The 23,830-nt window shown below is 38.9% G+C and overlaps 1 protein-coding gene across 1 annotated transcript in view; it reads right to left on the reverse strand.

Moving 5' to 3' along the window:
• The window catches only part of pde3b (phosphodiesterase 3B), an 80,811-nt gene extending 57,491 nt beyond the window's left edge, over window positions 1-23,320 (reverse strand). Inside the window, exon 1 of the mRNA XM_088334374.1 lies at window positions 22,212-23,320. Within this exon, the coding sequence (XP_088190500.1) occupies window positions 22,212-23,096 (885 nt within the window). The 5' untranslated portion in view covers window positions 23,097-23,320. The remainder of the gene's footprint in view (window positions 1-22,211) is intronic.
• Between the last annotated feature and the right edge of the window lie 510 nt (window positions 23,321-23,830).

Here is a 23,830-nt window from a genome sequence, read left to right on the forward strand (position 1 = left end):
TATATATATATATATATATATATATGTAAATGAAAAGTTAATCAAAGTAACTTTTCGATTTTTCATTGTACTGTATAAATGATCCCTGTGCTAAAGCGCACTATCATTCGGTTGTTGCGGTGCAGCCTGCACCGGTATTAGACAGCTGTGTAAAATTTGACATTGAAATTTTCCCCAAGTTGAACATTTTTCAACTCTCGAGAACCTCAAAGCAAAGGTCCACGCAGAAAACCTGCCCAGCACCTTGTCGCCCTGCCGAATTTTCAACACATCGTAAAAACGCTGGGCGGCCATTGTAAGCAATAAGAAAAAAATCACTCAAAGCAGAAAAACGCTTTGGTGGACACAGGCCCTAACTGTAGCAATACATGCCGTATGTTTGACATAAGAAGCGGTAGACTTTATAGTGCACTCTATTTTTCCACGTGAGACAAAATCTGTCTCTAGAATAATAAAACAAACAAACAAACATGTACGTGATTGAAAGCGGAAGGGGCAATCTCTTACCAAAACAATAATCAAATGCGATCATTGATAGTGAGGTATCGTTCGTGAACACAACTTCTCTACAAGCCAGCTTACCAGTCAAGAGCCAGTTCCCTTTAAGCAGTTTTTCTTTTGTAATTGGTTAATATGCATTTTTTCCATGAATTATTTGTTGTTGACTTTTAATAAATTGATTACATACGATGCCCTCTCTACGAACGAAGTTCCGGACGATTGTTCGCAAGTTGAATTTGTCTGTCTGTTGCTTCAGTGCTATATTTTGTATGTTTAAGGTTTATATCTCTCTATCTATCTACCATGGTCATATCCCTCAAGAGGGGTGACCGACAGCAAGACAAACACATACATGCATCACGCAATATCAATTGGATTTCAGTTAATCGTGCAGCCCGAGTACGTAGCCCTCATTTTGTGGAATTAGCATGAGCCTACAGTTTTGAGAGGGCAGCGCTGTGAAGCGATAGGGGACATTGGTCCCTTCTCGAAGTTTCTTCATTTTCCTGTTGAGGTTTTTGAGTTTTTCCTTGCCCTCATGTAGGTTTTAGATCAGGGGATGGTGTAATAATAGTCTGTGGTTTGCAAGAATCTGTGTAGCCCTTTGAGACTCTTCGTGATTAAGGGCAAAACAAATAAACATGACTTGACTTAAATTTAGTAAATATGCTTGACTTTTTTCTGTATTTTGTATTTAGTTGGTGTTCAAAATTGCTATACGTTCACAGTATTGTTATGATGTGAGAATGTTTTATGACTAAGCCCAGTATATCTGAATATTGTCAAGAGGTTTGGCATTTCCACTCCATCCATCCATATCCCTCAAGAGGGGTGACCGACAGCAAGACAAACACATACAATAACAAAGAAAATAAAAGGGGAAAAAATAGCAAAAATACACACAAAAATATTTGGACCATGGCCAACCCAATTGCCCAAACACCAAAACAAGTTAGGCACCTTGGCACCTAAGTTGGTCATGCTTTCGTCCCTCCAGATGAAACGGGACACCAGAAAGCTTTATATAAGGTTTGTTTAAGTAAGTTGTATTGTATTAAAACTGCAAAATAAACGTTTAATAAATTAATAGGCTCTACAACGTTACAAAGGAGGCTGAATGATAAAGCAAGATACTGAAAGACAAAGCTGCACATTGAAAAGTAACCAGAGGCATTTGTAAGGTGTCAACAGCGGTGTTCATACGTAGCACATTGGATACTTCATAGCGCAATGTGATGCCTAATCTCTGTAAATTAATGACTAGCACTTTCATATTGTTCAGGTCTCCTAGCCTTCTGTATCAGACTGCAATTTTTTTTAAAGAATTGAAGACTATTTAAAATGATATCAGCTGTAAGTATAACACGACAGCTGTTTGTCTGCATACAGAGTGGATCCGTGGGGGCAACATTTCAGAGATTTCTACAAGAAAATGTTCTTGGTGTTACATATGGCTACAGGATGTTAGTGAGCATTGAAAAGTACAATTGTTTACATTGCTAAACCATGTACAATTGGACTTCTCACAAACGGTTCAAGCATTTGGTTGGTTATGGATGAACCATCTATATAAAATTAAAAACAAAAAGTCAAGGGAAGATGTGTCCCAGTGTCTTGTTTGATGCTGCAGTTGTACATGTATTTTGAATATATGCTCCCTCACACAAATAAAGAGCTCAGTAGCCTAGATGGTAAGGCGCCCGCTTTGAGACTGGGAGGTCGGTGGTTCGCGCCCCGGCCGAGTCATTCCTAAGACTTAAAAAGTGGTCGGCGGCGCCCTATGTTGGCTGCGGCTGCATCGGCTCGCTACAACGGGTCAGGTGCAATCGACATTTCGTTCTGTGTACATTGTTACACAGAATGACAATACAAGGAAATTATCATTATCATTAGACGTTGACATTCTGTGGTCTGTGAAGCCTTTTGAGACTCCTTGTATTAGGGTGTCACAAATAAACATGACTTGAATATAAAGTATAAAGTATTAATAAAGTTAAGTCTAACTTACCGTTCTTTTGGAAAAGTTGGGCGACTTCCTCCTACTTGGTAAAAAGTGAACGAAAAAAAAGCGAGCCAACCATTTTCTCAACCGCATCAAGCTTTCTTAGTCCACTTTTATTTCAAAAGAAATGGCTCACCTCTTCTCCAAGCTTTACACCACCCATATCGAATGGATGGACGAGACATTAAAGAATAAAAATGTCAAAGTTTTAGCGTGTTATAGATACAGTGCAGTGTTTATACACACGAACCAGGAAGTAGAAGTCGGATTTCTTCTTTGGGGTAGATGCTGGGTGACCTCTCAAAGCGCCAAGCGGCGGAAAGAAGCCCGATAGCACTCGGATAAAGTACAAACACGATACAAAATCTAACTGACAGTAATTTCCGGATATTTTTCAAACTCCTGAAAAAAATGTCAGTTTTTCGTAACTCGTGAGTAAGGGAGCGTCTGTAAATAAAGGTTGAAATTGTTTAATACATTTTCTAGGTCTGTAAATACTTATATTAACATTTGTTATTCAGGGATTTAATGTTCGACAGTTAGCTTTTTTGTGCAACAAATTTAAAGTTTATTGTTGTATTTAATAGTTTATTTGTTGTGTCATGTTTTTTTAGATATTCCGTGTTGTTTGACTTTAAAAAGGCTAAGTATAAAGTTCAATGTTTAAATTAGGTAAAAAAGAAATCAGTGTAGGGTGAAAAAAATAAATCATATTATAATTTAATAGGATTATATATTTTTTTAAGATTATTACTTCATCCTGTGTTTGATGTCACATTATTATTCGTAGCATACCGATTACATAACAGATTCAAAGAAGCAATCACAAAGGCAGTCATTCTGATACTGATATGAGTATAACATTCAATTAAAATTTTAACTCATATTGGTGATTTGGTCTGTTCACTCGCCAATACAATACCATAAAAAAGTACAGCATCAGCATCAGAAAATAAATATTATTTTGTAACTAATTCAAAGACGTGTAAAATTTTTTTTGCATTAAACGTTGTCCAAATTTTGCACGTTTCAATTCTGAAACGAGTGTTCTTTCAAGTAGGCATACAACAGCTGTGCTCTGCACTTGGCATGTAGAATTTGATCTGTAAATATTTGTAGTTGTTTGTGAGTATAAAATGATCCTCATGATCTATCCTTGCTCCGTCTGTCCACCCTTACATAATTAACCAAATTCCAATCAAGCTTTTAAAAATAGTGCTAATCAAAGAATCCATCACGGCAAATAATTTCCTAATCAAGTGGTGCCTAGTCCAAACAGTGCTGTTGAATGAGTCATGAAGAAAATAATCCTGTTTCCCTGATTTTACGATGAAATTTGTGTTTAAACAGGTACAGATATAAATAAGGACGATAACTAAGGGTTTGTCTTTGTACGGGTAAAAATGTATGTAAGGATCCGTTTTTACTATAAAGCTGGAAATGAAAACAGACTGTCACACAAAACCAAACAACATTGTGAAACATCTGAACCAACTGAAAGAAAGTTTGTTTTTTCTCAAAGATCACATTTTTATTGCAAGGTTTCTTTTTTTTTACACATGGCTATTTGGACCTCTGCGGTCAAGATGCATCAGTGCAACAGGAAGGTTATACCTGATATGGACATGAGAGTGAAATCAGGGACTCAAGCCTTGTAAGGGAACATATGGTTTTATCATGGAATCACTGCAAGCTCTTCTCATAAACAGAGCGCCTGGGCCTCGGAGCTCTGGCCAATAACAAGCATGCAAAGACAAACGCCATCCATCAGAGGCGAGCCATGAGAGGAGGTGCTAACAGGGAAGTGGCAAACAGAGATTGAGTAAAACTGAAATAGTGTGAGATATGAAAGACTGTAACACGGATGAAGTCAATCATTTACAAGCAAGTGAACTAAGAAGCATGATTTCTCTTGCATACATATGATTAATCTTTAAACGGTGACATAAGTGGAAATAAACTCCCACAATAATCCATTTTAAAGTAAAATGACATTCATAATTGTGTCTGATCATATTATTGTCAGAAAAATCCATTATTATAGAAAGGACTTAATGGAACATGCATTCCATGTTGGACGTCCAGTACTCCATAGCAACAAAGGTCATGTTGCAGGCATTGCTTACCCCCAATCACAGTGGGCGTGGGTTAGTTCGCAGTGGTAAAGGTCAGATTAAACCCTGAACCCTAACAAGAACGTGCACAAGGTAAGGATTTTGACAACCTGGCTTTTTGCGCCTTATACAGTATATAGAGTTCTGCCAGTGCTTTCATCGGCTGGTAGGCCAACCGGGTTTTCTGTTGTATCTCATATAAACAGATACATTTAACATTGAGTTAAATCATTTACATTTACACAAAAGAGAAGTTGACTATTTGGATCAAATTTTACATATTAAAAACGCCTGGACAGGGCTATTAAGGTTTTAAGCGCCAGGCAGACCTCAATAAATCATTGCCAGAGTTCTGCAGACAAAACTCACAAGAGTGTTGGGCAGGAAACAACACAGGAATCACTTAAAAACAGATTGTGCATGGCTTGAAAAAGCAATTAGTGTACTGGCATATCACCCCATTAGCAGACGAGTCCCACAAAAACAAAATCAAAGGTACTTAGACTGAACAGCCAATAACAAGTATTTTAAATACTTAATTTATGATGAATTGTGCCCAATTTCCCCCAATCTGAATTTGGATGTAGGATGGGGAGTAAGTCAGGTGATCTCTCTGGGGTGCTGTGTAAAATCTTAGCATCTTGTCTACAAGTCTTTCTTTTTGCAGGCGTACGTTAGCCCATCCCAGCTGGCTTTCGACAGGTGGGCAGGGGAGCTCTGCAACGGTTACCAGCCAATCGCAGATAAACTGAAGCTTATTAATATTATGGTCAACTGTACTTTGAATAAAGAATGCAGGTCTGAGACTGCAAATGAAATAAAGACACCCGTAAATTCATAGATATGACTAAATCATCATGTCAAACTACGTCCTATTTCCGCTATTTTTGTTGATAATATTTTGAAGAATTACATATGTACTTTTTGCAAAAAAGTGCACAACATAGTTATTTTCTCAATGTACCAAAGTAATTTGCTCACAATACCTTGCTCTTACAATTTCTGTAGTATTCCTTTTTTTATCCAATGCAATACTAATGCAAAATATAAATGCAAAACTAATTAAAATCAAGTCTAGAAAAAAATGTACTCATCAAAGTGTGTTGAAAATCATGTTAACGAAACCCTTTAAATTTGAAATTGTATTCACCTGGCTTTCCATGCAGGGCCGACAACATCAAAGAATAGAAGGGTGCCCATTTGTCATGACCCAAAAACGGGCCAGGAACTGTCAGCAGAACTGACAACCCAGGCAATTAAGGGATCCGCAAACCGTGAACGTTAATATTACATTGAGTGATCAATACCATTTTTTTTTTGTTCGAATCATTTGCCTGCCTAGATCTTTTAAATTTTGTGTTTTAGAATTGGACTGCTGCCGTTCGTCAAGTGAACGGCACATGAAGTGCTAGTGTCTCAAGAAAAACAAGGTCCATTACTAGTAGAAGAAGAAGAAGAATTTACTTTTATTGTCATTCTTGTGCCCATGCACACAGAACGAAATGTCGATACATCTGACCCGCACAGTTAAACTGTAGCAAGCCGATGTAGCCGCAGCCGAACAGGGCGCCGCCATTTTGCTGTGTTGGGAGTCATTAGGTGACCAACCCCCCCAATTCCAACCCTTAATGCCGAGCGCCAAGCAGGGAGGCAATGAGTACCAATGTTGTAAGTCTTAGGTATGACTCAGCCGAAACTTGAACCAGCGACCTCCCAGTCTCGGAGCGGGCGCCCTACCCACAAGGCCTACTACAGCTTGGATTTTTAAAAAAACATAAATATTCAACTTTTCTTAAGTTCAGGTACCTGTGTAGTGGGGAATTTTTGACCTAGTGGTATAAATAACTGTCTTTCGTACAATTTATGCAACGAGCTATTGACTTTAGTCAGTTTTTCTGTTAAATTTGAATGTTGAAAAAAGCCACAACGTTTTTCAACATTCAATGAAGCAGAAACATTTACGGCGGATTCCTATTTGTCTCTCGGCATTATCGTGTGTTTGAGTAAATATTTTACACGGTTAGACCCTATGGATTGTTCTTAGTGTAACAAAGAGATTTTCGCGGACATTCTAAGAAGTAGAAGACGGTGAAAGGATGCTATGGTGAGTTACCTCTGCTTTACAGTTTTCGGGTATCTTGTTTCAGACTGATCGTGGTGTTTCTTTGATGAATGGTAAATGTTAAATGGTGTGCATTTATATAGCACTTTTCAAGTCAATGAAGACCTCCAAAAGCGCTTTACAATGTGCTTTACACTTACCCATTCACACACACCAATAGCGGCCAGTCATACCTTAAAACCCAAGAGTTTAAGCTTTCCAATCATATGTGGCATGAGGAATTTAAGTGACTTGTGACATCGAACAGACACAATTTTTTTTTTTTTTTCAAAGGTCCGGTGGAACGAAGTACCGTATATTTTTAAAACTTTTCTGGGCACAGTCTTTCTTTGTAAATAACTAATGTTTCAATGTGGGCACATATTCATGTGTGTATGTATAAAATGGTTTTTCCTTTAAAAATATACTGGGTGCGCCATACAGTCCGAATTTTAGGGTGTGTATATATATGTTTGATAGGGGGTGGCAAAAAAACAGGTGGACAATGGTAAACAGCTTGAGGGCAAATGGAGTCAGGATGTGGAGATAGCGAGGCGCAAAATCTAATCAACAAAGTCTCTTGCGTTATGTGCAGAGGCAATAAGTGCATGTGTAACAGGGGCATTTGAGGTTCCGTGTGTATTTGTGCACTGGGGGAAGGGGCGCCTGAGTTGAGACAGTGACAGACTAAATAAAAAAAGTCAAGTAAAGGGGGTGGGGACAAGCATGTTTTTTTTTTCAAGAACAGATTTTTACAATGTCCTATCTTTTATACTTTTTCACATTACTCCAACTTTTTGCTGGCATGCCAAACGGCAATGCTGTTGGGTGAAGCTGGGGTTTTCATAGCACCGACTAATTGCGCTTCACAGTTTTTGCCCTTTTCATGGGGATCTGCCCTCAGCTGCTAAACACACACAAGCCCTCCTCTGTAGCTGTGGCTGACGTCAACCGTCACTTAGCAACAGCCTTTTGGTGTAAAAGCAGCGGTGCTGACACTGTTTTCAAAAGAGGCACACAGAGAAAGGAAAGAAAGAAAATTTGGAGAAAATGAGAAACAGAGCAAAGCGGGATGAAAGAAGTAAAGTCATGGGGTGAAAAGTAAAAGTAAAAATGTGCTTTGTAATAGTTGGAATGGAAGTTAAATTGACAGGAACTATCTTTGAAAAAAGTCAAATGATCTTTATTGTCTCTTCTTTGAAATGATCAGTGAAAACCTACGCAGTCTCATATCAGTTAGCTCATCTGGAGACTATTAGGCAGGCTGTCGATTGAGGAAAAAAGGAAAAAAAAACATTTACTACATTCTTCCATTGAAGCATGGACTCCCACTGTCACTTAAACTCTTTCCTCTTTCCCTGTCACTGGGTTGAACAAACATTCAGTACATGCAAGGTTCAACAACCTCTTTCTGAACCTAAAAGCTGAGCCACTGAAACATTTTCCATTGTAGAGAACATTGTTGTATCTTTATGGGCTTTTAAAATAAGTCCTTTAATGGCTGATTGTGCTGGAACAGGTCCTTAAAGACAGGGAAAAAACTTAAATGTTGCACATTGAGCACAGATATGGGTCCGATTAATCATTGAAGAAACAATATCAATATCCTCATTTTAATTATATTAATGGCTTAAAGCAGAGTTTTGCTAAATTCTAATATTCATAAGAGACTGATGATATATATTTTTTTATTTTACACATTTAAATTTATTTATTTTTGCATGTTTTTCAGAGGTTATGTGATGTTTCAGCTTACATTGATTAAAACTTGAATTATAAAAAGTTAAAGGTTTTTGTTTTAATGGATTTTTTATAGGACTGAAGAGTTAATGTTTTGTATTTCGTAGTGTACATTTTTTTTCAGGGATTCTGTGTTTATTGAGTTAACTCTTTGAAAGCCGCAGACAAGATATCTGGTCACGTGACAATCGGAGGTTGTCACCCGCCGACGAGAAATTTAAGACAAAAAATTTGAAAGTCACCGTTTTGCAAAAACAAGGATACTCAGTTCAGATAATGGATGGATGGATGTTGCACAGACCAACAGGCAATTACTCCCTTCTGCACAAAAGCAGTGCCTCAAACAGATTTATTCTCAGCCATATTTCACAACCCCTCCTACCCTCAAAACATTTTCCTCTTGGAGATACACAATTCATGTAAGCCGCCCTTTTTTACTTCAGAACGGTAAAATTCACCTAAAGGTCAAATATTTTCACGCCTTAAATATCAGTGTAATATTGATGTTGGGTTGCCTAAATTTCTATCATTGCACGCTTTCTGTCAAACCTATAAACGTAATTTCACTTCCTTAGGGGCCGGTCACACAGACATTTACGGCTGAATCACGGCCAGAAATTTCTGCCTTTGAGGCGTACGCTATTGGACGCATTGAGTTCGCCATTCAGACGAGATACAGCGGTGCTTTACACGAGGTCGGAAATTCGCGCGCGGGTGGCAGCGCGAAAAAGTTTGGCGCTGCTCAAATCTTCAGAGCGCGGGCACACAGCCTTTCACGAGCGTATTGAGGCTGAACCACGGCCACAAATTTCTGGCCGTGAAGCAGATGCTGTTGGGCGCTGTTGGACGTTTTGAGACCGCCATATAGACGAGATAGAGCAGTGCTTTACTCGCGGTCGGAAATGTTCACGTGGTTGGCCGCGTTCAAAACTTTTGAGCTGCTCAAAAGTTTGAGCACGTGTTAAACCGCGTGCCGCACACGTGGTCAACACGAAGTAATGACGCGGAAATGACGCGGAACGACGTGCTCTGGCCGCGGCCAGGGCGTGGTTACACATGGGTAGGACGGGAAATTTCAGCGGGTAATCGTGGGTGGAGCATGGTAATAGCATGTTCTGCGCCTGTATCGCGGTGTTATTACGTGAAATTAGCGTGTTACGCGTGTGACAGTCAAACGCCTTTCTCCGCGTATATACAGCGCGATTTGCCGATCACACGTCATTTGTGCTCGTGACGTCAAGGGGGTGAACATGGATCCCCGTCAGCGTAGTTTCTCTTCATTTCGAATAAATCTTTCGGTGCATTCACAGCAAGGCTTTAATTCTGGGACCTTAGCTTGGCCTTTTGGTTGAGAGTAAGAGTCCCGGCTCCTAAACTCTGTAGCGTATTATGAACTGATCGATAATGGATAATGAATAAAGAAGATAGAACAATCACCCTTAACGACACCGCTAATACAACCACCTTTACCTCGTTTTATCTCACTTTTAGGGAATGTAATGGCGAACATATAACTAAAACCACATCGTCTTGCATTTGATGGAAATGTAATACAACTTAATCCACTCCGTCTTTGTTTTTGTTGTGAACGTAATCGAACAGTAATGCACACCGTATATAAAATCCTCCCCCCCCTCGCGTGAACGCGCATTCTGCTGCGCTTCCAACGAAAGCGATTGTATTCTATATAAAACGCTTATTAAAACTATAAAGCGAGCTAATTATAACAATTGGGAGATCCTAGTCTATATAACGCGTTTACTTAAACAATAAAGTGCGATCGTATTCTACAAAATGCGTTTGTTAACGTGGATGAAAAAGTCACGCGAGGGGGTGGGGCGGTGTGGGTGTTGCGTAGGAGTCGGATTTGGGCACAACACCGGCTCGGGAGCTTTTATACCCGTGGTCCACACGAGAAAATGACGCAGAAATTATGCGATGAGGAAGCGGAACAGTCGCCGGCGTCTGTTTTGCGGGCATACCACCGATGAACAGCGAGTTAGCCAATTTTGCGCATATTCCATCCCGGGCAACCACGGGCAAAAAAAAACGCAAAATTTTAGCCGTGATTCAGCCGCAAACGGCTGTGTGACCGGCCCCTTACATAACACTGTGTTTTTCTGCTTTTATTTAACTGAAATAACTGATCCAAATAACCAGTGATTACTAAAGGAAACCCTTATAAATGATCAAACTTTTATACAACCTTAAAATTAGTTGAATAAAGAATTCCATAAGTTCCGGACTATAGGTCACAAATTTTGTCTCATAATTTCAACCCTGCAGCAGAGATGCAGATAACGTATGCATTTTTTCCTAATGGGGCACTCGAGCAGAAAGGGTAATAGTGAGATGGGGGATGCCAAAGTATCAAATGCCAATAAAAACCAGAATATTAATGTACGGTAACGAGTTTTGTTTATGAATGAAATTGGCATTAACTCGCCCTAAACAGGAAAAATTGTAAATGGCTTCTTTGCCGTTCCTTGTGTGAAATTGTCTCGTTGACTTACCAGTGTTTTTGAACCAGCCCCTGTGTTGCTCGTGTGGCCACTGTTTTTTGCTGTGCTACTTGTGTTGCGGTGTTTCAGTGGCTTTCCAGCGTGTTTGTTATTGAACTGAAAACTCTGTGTAGGGTCTTTCTTTGTAAATATCTCATGTTTCAATGTTTGCACATGCAGCTTATAGTCAGATGCAGGTGATGTATGTAGAAAATATTTTTTCCTTTAAACATTGTATTGGGTACTGTTTATAGTCAGGGGCAGCATAAAGTCTGGAAATTATGGTCATTTGACTATATACATCTGATCAATGACCACAAACATTTCCACAAAAGTATCAACATTAACCTTTCAAAATATACCATACATGGTAATCTAACAGAACCTCCTCAAGACACAGGGGTCAATAGGGCCACCCTTAGCTAGACCTGTCATGAAAACTAAAGGGTTGCAAGCTAATTGCCGTTGATCATGACGCAAACGGTTACCAGGGTGACGTGAATTTTGGAGTACCCGCTCCAACGTTTCCTCATCTGTTTGCACTCCTACCAGCGTGCTGACAATGCAGTCGCTGCATCCTGTCTCACTACAGACACACCATCGCGCAGCACTGAACCCTTTGAAATGGCACCCATGCAGTCAAAACAATTGCTGTTAAATGTTTTCTGTCTAGATAATCCACCGCATATCATTGTGGTTTTTCAACACATATAGAGAAATTATAGGTAGAAGTCACAAAACATGGATTAAGCTTGGGATATGCTATACCCACATTTTTCCCCTTGTTACAACAGTAGATATGTCCCAGTCCACTATTGGGACATGCTCTGACGCAAGCTGACACATACTTGCTCTTAAATCCAACTGCATTCAAATTGTATACATAATCTTTTATATTATATATATAGTAATGTCAAAAGTCAAGGGTTGACTGAAAACAAACTACAGAGCCTGACAAAATATTGTATTATGTAAATCCAATTACTTTATTCAATCGATCCATCTAAAATCTGGAAAAATAAAATAAAATCAAAGAAAGACTTTCCTATTAATGACTATTATCAAGTGCAAAAAACTATGTGGAACAATTCTAAATATCACACAACTTAACCCATGAATGTGTTTTAATACAGCACATGATAAAATTTTGTTAGCAAAAATGGAAAAAAAAAAACTTTTGGACATCAATATCTATTCTAAAGTACTTAAGCAAAAGACGTATTGCAACAAATGCTAACACTAACTGTCAACATTTAAGAGTACTTTATTCAGGACATGAGGACCATACAAGAGTCAAATGTGAGGTATTATTTTTCAAATGAATGCCTAGTAATATGGCTTGATGTCACACAGCTTTGAAAATAAGAGATATGGTTATGCACTTTTATTGTGATATAAAGAAGTTCAATGTCCTCAATAAAATTGCAATGTAGAGATTTCTACTGCAGCGTATTTTTGAGTAACAATTTATAGTGTAGAGAGGACAAGTGATACACGAGTACATAAAAAACATTAAATGTGTAATCAGCACAGAAATAGGGTCACAAGTTAGATAAAAAGACCATTAGAGTACAGATTGCACTGTACTTCAGGGGAAAATGCATTGCATTAGACAGGCTAAACTACAACAAAATATATTCTAGTATACTTACTTATTACTTATTTATACTTACTAATCATACCTACATAGAACCAGTTCTACAAAGAATTAAAACTTAACACCTATTGGATAAAAACAGTTTCCTTCACAATCTCTAAAAAGGAATGATTTTTGAACCTTTATTCTTACTAAATACACTGCAAACTAATTAACTAATTGCATTAGTGCAAATGATGACAGAGCATTGCAGGAGTCTCTCCTACTGCAGGTGAGAACTGTATTCCTCAGGATGAGTAATAAGTCTTGACGTCTTATTTCGTTATCTTCTTTATAATCAGCCACGGGTACGTCACTTAGCCATGACGTCAATGTTACGTCATTCCACATGGCTGCAGAGCAAGCAAATGTTACCCCTTACCGACGTTTCCCTGTAGTTTTCCAAAAATCTCGTCTTCTCATCAGGGAGGGAATGGGCTTATGTTAGTGTATTTTTTAACCCCACCTGTTCTTTTGAACACAAAAAGAAGGCACTTAGTGATTTTAGGATTGCATTGCAAAGGAAAGTGTGGGTGGAGGTGGTGTACTTATTCTTTTAGAAGAAAAAAGTGACACTTTTTTATTTTTGTGATTAGGTTTTAGAAAATGAAGACTGCAAATAAAGGCACACGAAAGTTTGGTGATTTTTTGGCAACTGCCATTTTTCCATCTTAAACCACTGACACTGCTGAGCCAGATTAAATTATTTCCAACTAATTGTGATTACATATGAGTAGATCCATTGATTCATCTTTCACCTGCTTTTGCTCACAAGAGTCATGTGGTCCTGGAGCCCGTTAAAAATACGACATACAAAATAAAATATAACCTGGAGAACAGAATATCATTAACAATGGCTCCGGAGTTGACGCAATACAGTACATGTACTTGATTCTACATTCTAAATGTAAAAAATGTAACATATTCACGGTTTACAGATCCCTTAACCACCTGGGTCGTCTGGGTATTACTGAGGAAACACGTCTGGACAGCATTCTCCACTGCTGATGGATCTTGGACTGATTTTTAGTCGTTGCAAAGTTGGCACCAGTCCATTCCTGGAAGTTGTCAGCCCAGTTGTATTTCTGTCTTGCTCTCTCCCTGCCAACTTGGACTGTGCACTCGAAAAAATAATCTTGGCCATTCCTGATGATATTGTGACATGACCATACCACTGAAGTTTCTGTCTGTGCCCAATTGACAATAGTTCTTCAAAGGGTTCGATGTGGCCTACAATGGTGTTGCACACGGTTTTGTTTGTCACATAGTAGAGGTAAGATAGGACCTAAAAAAATCCATCCATCCATTATCTGCACCGCTTATCCTCAGTAGGGTCGCAGGGGTGCTGGAGCCCATCCCAGCTATCTCCGGGCAGTAGGCAGGGGACACCCTGAACTGGTAGCCAGCCAGTCGCAGGGCACACAGGGACAGACAATTCGCTCGCTCACCCAGACCGTGAGTTTTGAAGCTCGGCAAGACAAATAACTTGATTTGAGCAACCAGGCCCGAAGAAAGCCCAAATTTGCATATTTTACTTTTGCGCAATAGGGAATGGTGTTTTGGCCAAATACTGCACTTACATTCAACTACACCAAAGGAAAGATAATACAAAAAAGAAAAAAAGCAGCCTGAATCCGAACTTAATGTTTGACATTTTAGAACCGACCAAAATTTCAGGTTGATGCTGGGTTCGGGCTTTGGGTCTAGGATATTACCTCTATCACATGGACTATGTAGCTGATACCTAGAGCTTTAGGTCTCCATGGCCTGGATTTTACTTTCCAGCCTTGCTGTGAGTGTTCATGTCTTACAAGCGTGGAGGAAGATGGAAGTAACCAGCGCTTGCATGAGTCTGATCTTTGACTTTACTACGATGTTCTTGTCTTTCCAGGTGGGTTTAAGTCTGGCAAGTGCAGCTGTGGTTTGATCTATCCTGACAATGACTTCTGGTTCTGACCACTCTTCTGATGACAGCTCTAAGTGTTACGAATGATTTTTTTAAAGAATGTTGGCCTAGAGAGGGATGGGCACCACCAGGCTGTACCTGCCCAAGACACACCACAGGAAATGCGAATGTGCCAATGCGACCCTGGTGGTGTAGGGATCCGATCAACCAACAAACAAACCAACAGACTGACAATCACCATGACCCATAGTGGTTCCGTGGTTCAGTAGATAGCAGATTCGCCTAACGTGTGATAGTCCCCGATTCGGGACCGGGTGGAAACATTTGTTGGCTTGGAGAGGGTTGTACACGCTCAAGACACACAACAGGAAATGGTGCCCCTACGGATTTAGTGGTTAAGGGATCCATCTACCTCATTATGACCTGTAATGTTTTTGAACATCAAGAAAAGTCCAAGAAGATCTATCTGAGTTGAGTTAAAGGCTGCTACTTAAATGATACCCTCCTGATTAATTATGAACAACATATTTCTCAATTTTATAGCATTAGGAGTAAAAGTCTGATTAAGTGCCAAGGCAACAGTTTGGGGAGGTGCAAGGTGATATGGGGCCGATATTAAATTTCATATGATAGCAATATACAGATGTAAGTCGGCTTTACTAGATGTATCACTGAAAGTAGAAGCCCCACAACTTTTTTACTCTTGTAGAATGGCAATAAAAAACAATCATTTAACCACAATTCTGTGTTCTGCGTTTTTATTAGTTTATGTCAAGTGTTATTTTGCTATAGGCTTATACTCAGTCAATAAGAACATCATCTCGAGCCAAGTTTGACACTTGGTGGCTATCATGAAAGGATGCTACTTTGTGAATAGTCACGTTTCGCTGGGGTTTTTAGTCCCCAATAACAGAGGGATTACTGAATATGTCCTTTTCACTGTAATGTATCTCAATGAATATACTTTTGCTCTTTTCTGGCACTCCCCCACACTGTGCTACCATGTTAACACTGCTCTTGCTCTGCCTCAGAGGTATCCTTGCAAAATGTCTTTTTAGGTGGCTGGAACTTTGGGACAGACACTCAGACAGCTCTTCCAGTCCCAGCGCTCAACCTCGGCTGTCAAACCTCACAAAGCCGGCAGCCATGCAAGCATGTCCTCCTGTCAACAATCCTCGTAGTAACCACGAAAAGAGCTGCCAATCATTGATAATCTTATTTCAGATATGTAAATGTTTTCCTAGTAAAATTAAAAAGCGCCAATTTTAGGTTGAAAGTTGTTCTTAAAAATATAATTGCAAACAACATCGTAGCGATCATTATTAACTTAACTTTAGCAAGTTAGTTTGGCCCTTAGGTTAGACATGCAGTTATACTGTTTGCTTAATGATCACGGGTGTCTCACAGAGACAAGGCTAACACTTTTAATTTTATTCCCCCCCCTTCATTATTCATTCAATATTTGGGAATAGTGCATCTAGAACTATGATTAACTATGTGTTATTGTTGCTGTTGTTATATCATAACTGTTATTATTAATAGTATTACAATTGTTGTTATATAATTGGTGTGTTTAATAGGGATGATGAAGGGGTAGGGAATATAAGCATTTGCTTCTGACTACCCCTTTTCAAACATATTATGTAATATTATTTTGTTGTTGAGTTATTGTTTTTGTCCAGTTTTTATTTTAATGTTCGAATAAAGTTTTCATTCATTCATTCAATATTGCCAAACATGCAAAGACGTGCACATAGAAATCCTGACCGAAAGGTAACACTTTGACTAATTTACCACACATTCTAAATCTGCTCAACTAGCTCTGATGAGGTGATAGGAGTTACACTACAGTACTGGTAGTGCATATCTTGTTTTAACCAACAAGGATCAAGAGTAGGTTTTTTGTGTGTGTGTTCAACCACAATTCATATACAAGTGTTAAAAAATATTTTTTTCTGGGCACCTGTGGGACACCATCAAGGGGGCATAAAATATGGTGCCATTATGGTCTCAATATTGGGTTTTAAAAGTAATCTTCTATTGAAACAAGTATATTGTTTACATAAAACATGCATTGAACAAAGTGGATGCTTAACTATTTATTTCCCCCAACATACACACGCTCGAAACATTTTAAACAACGATAAATCACCCAATTGTTAAACAGAATAGAAAATGTAGTCTTATTTGTAACTCATATTATTTAAATGGATGAAAAATAACGATTGATCGAGCTGCACTTCCAATATTTACCTAATAGAATGTTGTGACTGACATACTTCCTTCCATTTAACGCTAATAGATTTTTTACTCATTTGTTGGAAATACTTTTTTTTAAAAGAGATTTGGGGATTACAAAAAAATTAAATTTCTCTTGTGTTGATGTTTTACGAGCACATTTTGATAAAATATTGCACAAATAACATCAAAACCTGTTTAGAAAGAACAATTGACTTTGTATGTTTTTTTCCTTTCACTCAAACATAATAATGATCAAGATAGAGAGATAGACAGATACTTTATTCATCCCCGTAGGGAAATTCACACTAAAAATATAGTAAAATATAGTAATATAGTAAAAATAAACAGAAATTGATGAACACAGATGTCCCCAATGTGGTGGCCGCAGGCAACAGGTTCACCCCTAAGGACAGCTGAGGTGCCCACAGATCTGTACTAAAATTGCTCACCAGTCCTGTTTTTTTTTTTCTTTTTTTAATGAAACGATTTTGTTTTAGCGGTTAGTTGAGTTTGCTTACATTGATTAGCCTGGTGCAGTGGTTAGCACATTTGTCTAACATGCATAAAGTCCCCAGTTTAAGACGCGGGGAAAAATTTGTTGGCCTGGAGAGGGATGGACGCCACCAGGCTGTACTTGCCCAAGATACACCACAGGGAGTGGTGCCCCCACGACCTTAGTGGTTAAGGGATCGACCCGCCCACCCCAATAACAGTAGTAGTTACAATATGGTATTAAGATGATACGTTTTTATTTTAGAAATGCATTTCAAACTGGGTGCCCTTTGTGCAAATTAGTAGCAAAATGCCATTTTTACCTTGGAAAAAGGTTGGAAACCCCTGGTCTATATTTTAATCTCATCCGTAACTGTTAAATTTGGAGGTTGTCATTTTACAAGGTAATGACGCTGTTTCGGTGACAAAATCTAGCCACAGACCACTGCACACGTTATCTGAACGGCTTCTGTTTTTTTTTCAGCTATCATTTTAGTGAACTGTCACATACAGGCGTGCACACTAAAAATGTGAAAACAAAAAAGGATTCATACAAGGCAGCTGGTAAAGACAACATTACATTGTCCAACACTTTAGAATCTAAAGTGCATTGTCCCACTCCTATTCAACGTAACAAATATTACAGATTTCACAATTTATGATATAGAAAAATTAAGATTTCTATCAGATAATTGATGTTATGTTCCGACACTGTGTATAAGTAAGTTAAAACCACAAATCAGAAAACTGAGAAGTAGAATGTTCAAATAATTGCTCTACGGTTCATTTTAGAGAGATATTTCTATCTGGTGTTTCTTGCTTGATTTTGGAGTGTGACATTTTGTTTCCATCAGCAATATTTTGGTTATGGCACATGATGGCATCATATGTAATAGTAAAATTCAACTTCAGCAGAAGTATTTAATTTTCATGAAATCAAAGTTTATAGCCAAAAACAAAAATGTGTTCCATTCAACAAAATACATTTTATTTTTTTATCTAATATAAAGAAAAATGTCAGTAATTGTGAACCATTTTTAAACTGGGTTTGGCCAATCTTGTTAAAAAAAAAAACATTAGGATACATATAAAATCTAATGACAGTTACAATTAGATTTTCTTCTCAGCCTTTTTCTCCCACTGAGCATGTGCTTGACCTGCTTTTTACCTAAAATCCCTGTGTTTACAATTACAGAACACAAAACAAATCCAAATGTCTCAAATGGATGTAAACAACCATACTAAGGAGGAGGAACACACAGGTAAACAACATAAATTGCCCTAACAACATCAAGCTCATATGGCGAAATGGTGCTGTATTGACTAATCCACAAACAAGTTTATAAAACAGACAACCTCAAAACTTAACCTGTTTACTCCTCTGGTAACGGATTGCCATTTGGCTAGTTCTTTAATGTTTTATTTATCTAATTAAAAAAACTGTAATTAGAAGAAAATAAAAAACATTTATTGTTTCTGATTGAACTCTGTTGATACATACACAGTATTAGGGAAATCTAAGCAATGTCTGGGTGTAATGATTTATTCATCATTGGACAATTGGCAAAAGTGAAACAAGGTACCAACACCTACCAGGAGCATTCCACAAAATAGTACTTAAAACTGGTCCCTGGTAACAACTCAAACCTCCAAGACTCATAATCTGAAATTGGAGTATTTTTTGTATCTCAAGGGTCATAATTATAAAATAACACCCACATTTCTACAATCTCACTTGCAGGTTAATGTCTAATGAAGCTCCAACGATGTTTTCTGTACATCAACTACCGCTTACTGTACATCAATAGATATAAAACAAATTCTAACACTGAGATTGCTGTGAGACATTAAAACTCAATGGTACTACAATGACCTCCAACACAATTAAGAGTAAAACAACTACAGAAAACTAGTCAGTGACCAAGTATGGGGTTCTGTTACGGTTTGGGAAAAAGCGCAAAGGACATAAAACAATATCCTTGACATGATGGCTAAGTATTCAGTAAGGAGCTTTGTGTGTAGTAATGTATTAACAAGGAGATAAATGCTTTGACACTACAACACTGATACAAATTTAGCAGCCTGAGATTTCATTCTATGAAGTTGTGTTGAACAGTTTGCAGATATAGAACGAGACTGTTCTTCAAAAAGGGTCTATGTACGCATTTTGAAGTGGTTAATATGAGCTTTGACTTAACTTTAAAACTATGCGTAAATAAAGGAAACACTTTAAAAAGTAGCCTTCATCCTATGATGGTTAGCAACATTAGACACAACAAAAGCATTACTTTGAAAGTTAAGTAGGCTCTAGGTCAACTTTGTAATCATACTTAAAGGACAACTTTTATTTAACTTTAGTTGTTGTAAAAGTAATGTGTGTTCAGTTCATACCATAATCGGAAAAATATATGTAGTTTTGAGAATGGATTTAAAAACACGCATGTATTCAAGATTTTACGGCATTAAGTACTGTACACCAAAAACACATATCTAAATGTTCTCATTTTTTTCAGTCACAGTATTGTACAAATGTTTTTCTAGATTAGACTTGTGCATTGTTGATATATGACAAATTATAAGCTAATGTAAGTATGAAAACAATCACAAGGAGTTACTCAACATATTCTAAAAACATTTTTAAATATCTCCCTCCAGAAAATCAATGGCAATGACTGTATGAAGATTATATAACCAAGTATTCTTCCATATTGTTTTTTTTTTGACAATTTACGTGAAATCAGCAGTCATCAAAACACATTCCTGGCTGGCAAATAGGAGTGTAAATCACCGCTAATTTTCTTGGTTGTAATTCTGATACCTCCATTCCTTCAAAAGGGTGAGGAATAACTTTTCCATTAACCGCCTTCGTATGCCAATTATCGTTTGGATATCTTTGCTTAAAATCAACAGTGAAATTTAAGTTGTTACATATACTAAAAATGTCAAATGTAAAGGAAGAAGGAATTTTAACAGTGTGATGACACATTACTGGTAAGAAGAGAGGGAAATGGAGGTGGGCAAACTATGTCCTATATGGCCAGGATCTTGCATATTTCTGATGCTTATATTTTACAATGCAGGTGATATAAACATACAGGAAGGCACCCCGCAAGGACTAAGTTTGCCCATCACTGGCCTGACCATATAATTGCCACAATTTTAACTCACCGTCATAATATGATGTCAAAATACCAGAGTGCTGCCTTAGCTATTATATCAACTCCTTTGCAGCTAACACCACTGAGGCATATGTGAATGTTGCCTGGGGTTCATCATAATGACACATTTCATGGAATATCAACAAGTTAAAAGCCTTAACTAATGGTTTTCTCATATATCTTTAGCTCCAGCATCGCCTAAGCGCTCACACTTAATGTCAGTCATTAAAAATAATGGAATAAAAAAATATTTGTTACTGTAGTGAAGCACATTTTCAAAAGGCATATGATGTTTTACTTCCTTCTCCCTTCGATTAAAAAATATATATATAATATATACCCCATAATCGAAAAATCACATTTTCTGTGAGGGATGAATATGTTTCTAAAGACAGCGCTAACTTTCCAATCTGGGTTTGCCTCAGAATCAAATAGTCACTAAAAATCCACCCAACGATATGATGTTTTTTTCCAATAAAAAGGGAAATTCTGATGATCTTGGTTAAAGCACTGGATACCTTTTTTGTTGCCACTTTAGTTGATACTCTAACAAACATCCACCCTTTGGAATAGCGGTTTGTTTTCAGCAAAATAATCTTATATAAGCCAAAGTACATGAAGTGAAATAGTGCTTCTCTTAGCAAAGTTTGTGATTCAGTATGACGGCTGCAACAATTAGTTGACTGTAATCAACGATGAAATCCATTGTCGACACGTTTTTCCAACAGAGAGCCATCGCTACATTAATAAAAACTCTGCTGAAAGTTGCACATGCATAATAGCATCGCTGTCTGGAGGTATACAGAAATGGCGGCTCAAACATCAACTATGCTTACCAAGACTTATCAAGTTTGGGAACATTTTTGCCTGACTGTGCCCAATAAAAAGACTATTTGCAAGGTTTGCAAGCATAAGGCGGTAGATTGGGGACGGGCGAACATTTAAAGGTCACGGACACCGGAACAAAACGAAGCCTAACTAGCATCGGTAAGATTCAAGCAACGCTTAGGCCAGTACTGTTCTGATTACATTAATTGTGCATTTTACGAGTATATTTAGCTAAAAAAAGACCTTGAACGTAATGCCAGACTGTGCCTGACAAACATGAAATTAAACGCATGCAGTACTAACGTCAGTTGCTAAAACGTTAAAAATTACAAATGTCGACTGGTAAAAACACTTGATTTCAAAGAGTTGACAAAAAAGCAAAACCATTGAGTACTTCTTTAACACTGTATTTTATAAAATGGACATATTTGTTCTGTTTACATTTCTATTGATGCTGATATGGCTGTTTTTGGTTAGGAGGGGATAAAATAAGTTTTCTTTTATTATTTATTTGCATGTCATAAAATGGACAGAGGTTTATCTGTGGATGGATGTCTTTACTGGCTGAGCAGAGTGCTTAATTACAGCCCTAATTTTAAATAACAAACGAATGGGTATTTTGATTTAACACCACAAATATTGCATTATTGAAGAAAATGGCTAAATACTGTACAAAAAACAACAACACACTGTGCCATTGCATTCTAGTAACATCCTAAAAAATGGGTCAATTTATACGGATCAAACAGCCCAAAATACTTAGATCGAAGTAATACACGTGGTCCACGTATGAACCTGATTTGACTTTATTTTAAGTATCTACTTATTTTACTAGTTAGTTAGTGGTTCTTGAAGGGTTGCGGGGGGAACACTTCCTATTGGGTGTGCACCTCAGAAATGTTGAGAACAACCTCTGTAGACATTTGGGCTTTGAATATTGGATCAAACGCCAAACCACACTAAAAGTGGAAGTGGTGCACAGCACACGTACCTGCTCTCGGGAAATGCATGGTAAAGAAGGTCTCCGGGGCATTTTACAGCTGCCATAATAGCTGCTCGAAGTTTCCCCCAGCGACACGCAACTGGAGCGTCTCCTGGCTCTAATGACGGGCACTTTGTCCACGGCAGCGGAAGCCCCGCTCGGAGCGTCCTCGTGCGGGTAAGATCGCTCAAAGCAGAGTCCCAACAGGGAACCGCACAGTCCCGCGGAGCAAGAGAGCAGCGGCCTGAGGAGAGGCGGTAGCCCGCCTAGGCTGGTGAAGGAAAGCAGCCATACCACGCTGGCGAAGAGCAGGACGAGAACGCTGTGTTTGAGTTTGAGCGTGGGAACAAGCGTGAGGAGCCCCACGCATCCCAAGGCCAACAACAACCTGCCCACCATTTGCATCTGCTGATGCTCCTCTCCCCATTGCAAAAAACGGAGCACCGCAAAGTCCCCGAGGTAGCACGACGCCGGTAGCGACAAAAGCCACCACTGGCTGGCCTCCTCCTTCTGCTTTCTCCGCAGATAGAAGGTCAGGAAGAAAAAAGCACAGCCGATGCTGAAGAGGGGACTGGCAGACTGCGAGAAGCCAATCACCAAAGTCTGCAAATCCCACCGCGAGTCACTCGGCGAGCTCCGGGAGAGGAGCGCCGACAGAGTCAAGACGGCAACGGCGCCGACGTATGCAGCGGAAACCCTGAAGACCTTGGATCCGATGAGGTCCCCACTGTATAAAAAACCCCTTTGTTGATCCTCTTTGAGGGGGGTGACGCAGCTCTTCACATAGCCGTTCCTGAAGCTGTCCGAGCAGTTTCCTCCGTCGTGGTGGTGGTGGTGGTGGTGCCTCGCTTTAGCGTGTGCAGCCTCTCCTTGCTCCCGCACGGCCGCAGCCATGGCTCGACGACGGCGACACGTCGTTAGTCCACCCCCCTGGCCCCTCTTCGAGCCAAAGCCCCACTCGACGGTCTATTCACGTCGCGTTAACGCTGGACTACATGACGGCAAAAGCGCCTCGTCCGTGATCTGTCCCAGTATCATGCTTCGGCAGTCCAACAGATAGTGGAACTGAAGAATGAAGGTGAGATGTTGTTTTTACAGCGTTTGGCCTCACCGGTGCCCTCTGTAGACCACAAGTTGTATTGCGTTGCCTCCTTGTAGTGCTGAGGGCATCGACACCAATATCGATATTATCTCGGCTTCAGGAGAAGCGGAATACATGAAACAGTGTTAAATAATGAGGATTTTAAAAATGTAATTACATTCCGTTGTTGCTACAGAAAAAAATAGAAATTACATTTCGGGTATAGTCAGTCAAAATAAGGATTACTAATACTTACACGACGTGGGCGAGTCGTATCTGTTGTGCAGAATGTACGGAAGGCCGACTCATCTGCATGATTGTCACAGCGCGCGTGTTGGTGCATGTGCGCGTGCGTTTTCTTTTCGCGAATTAGCGCAGGTGCACGCTTGTGATGCGTTCAGAGATATTTTGAGAATTTGAATAATTGTCTTTTTTTGCATTTTACTGTTCAAAATCCACGATACAATCACTGTATTGTTATGTTGTGAAAAGGTTTTACTTAGCCCAGTAAATCTGGATGATGTATGTTGTCAAGAGGTTTGGTATC

Source organism: Urocampus carinirostris, chromosome 4, assembly GCF_059441175.1.
Source record: "Urocampus carinirostris isolate Australia breed hairy pipefish chromosome 4, RoL_Ucar_1.0, whole genome shotgun sequence".
NCBI classification, from domain to species: domain Eukaryota; kingdom Metazoa; phylum Chordata; class Actinopteri; order Syngnathiformes; family Syngnathidae; genus Urocampus; species Urocampus carinirostris.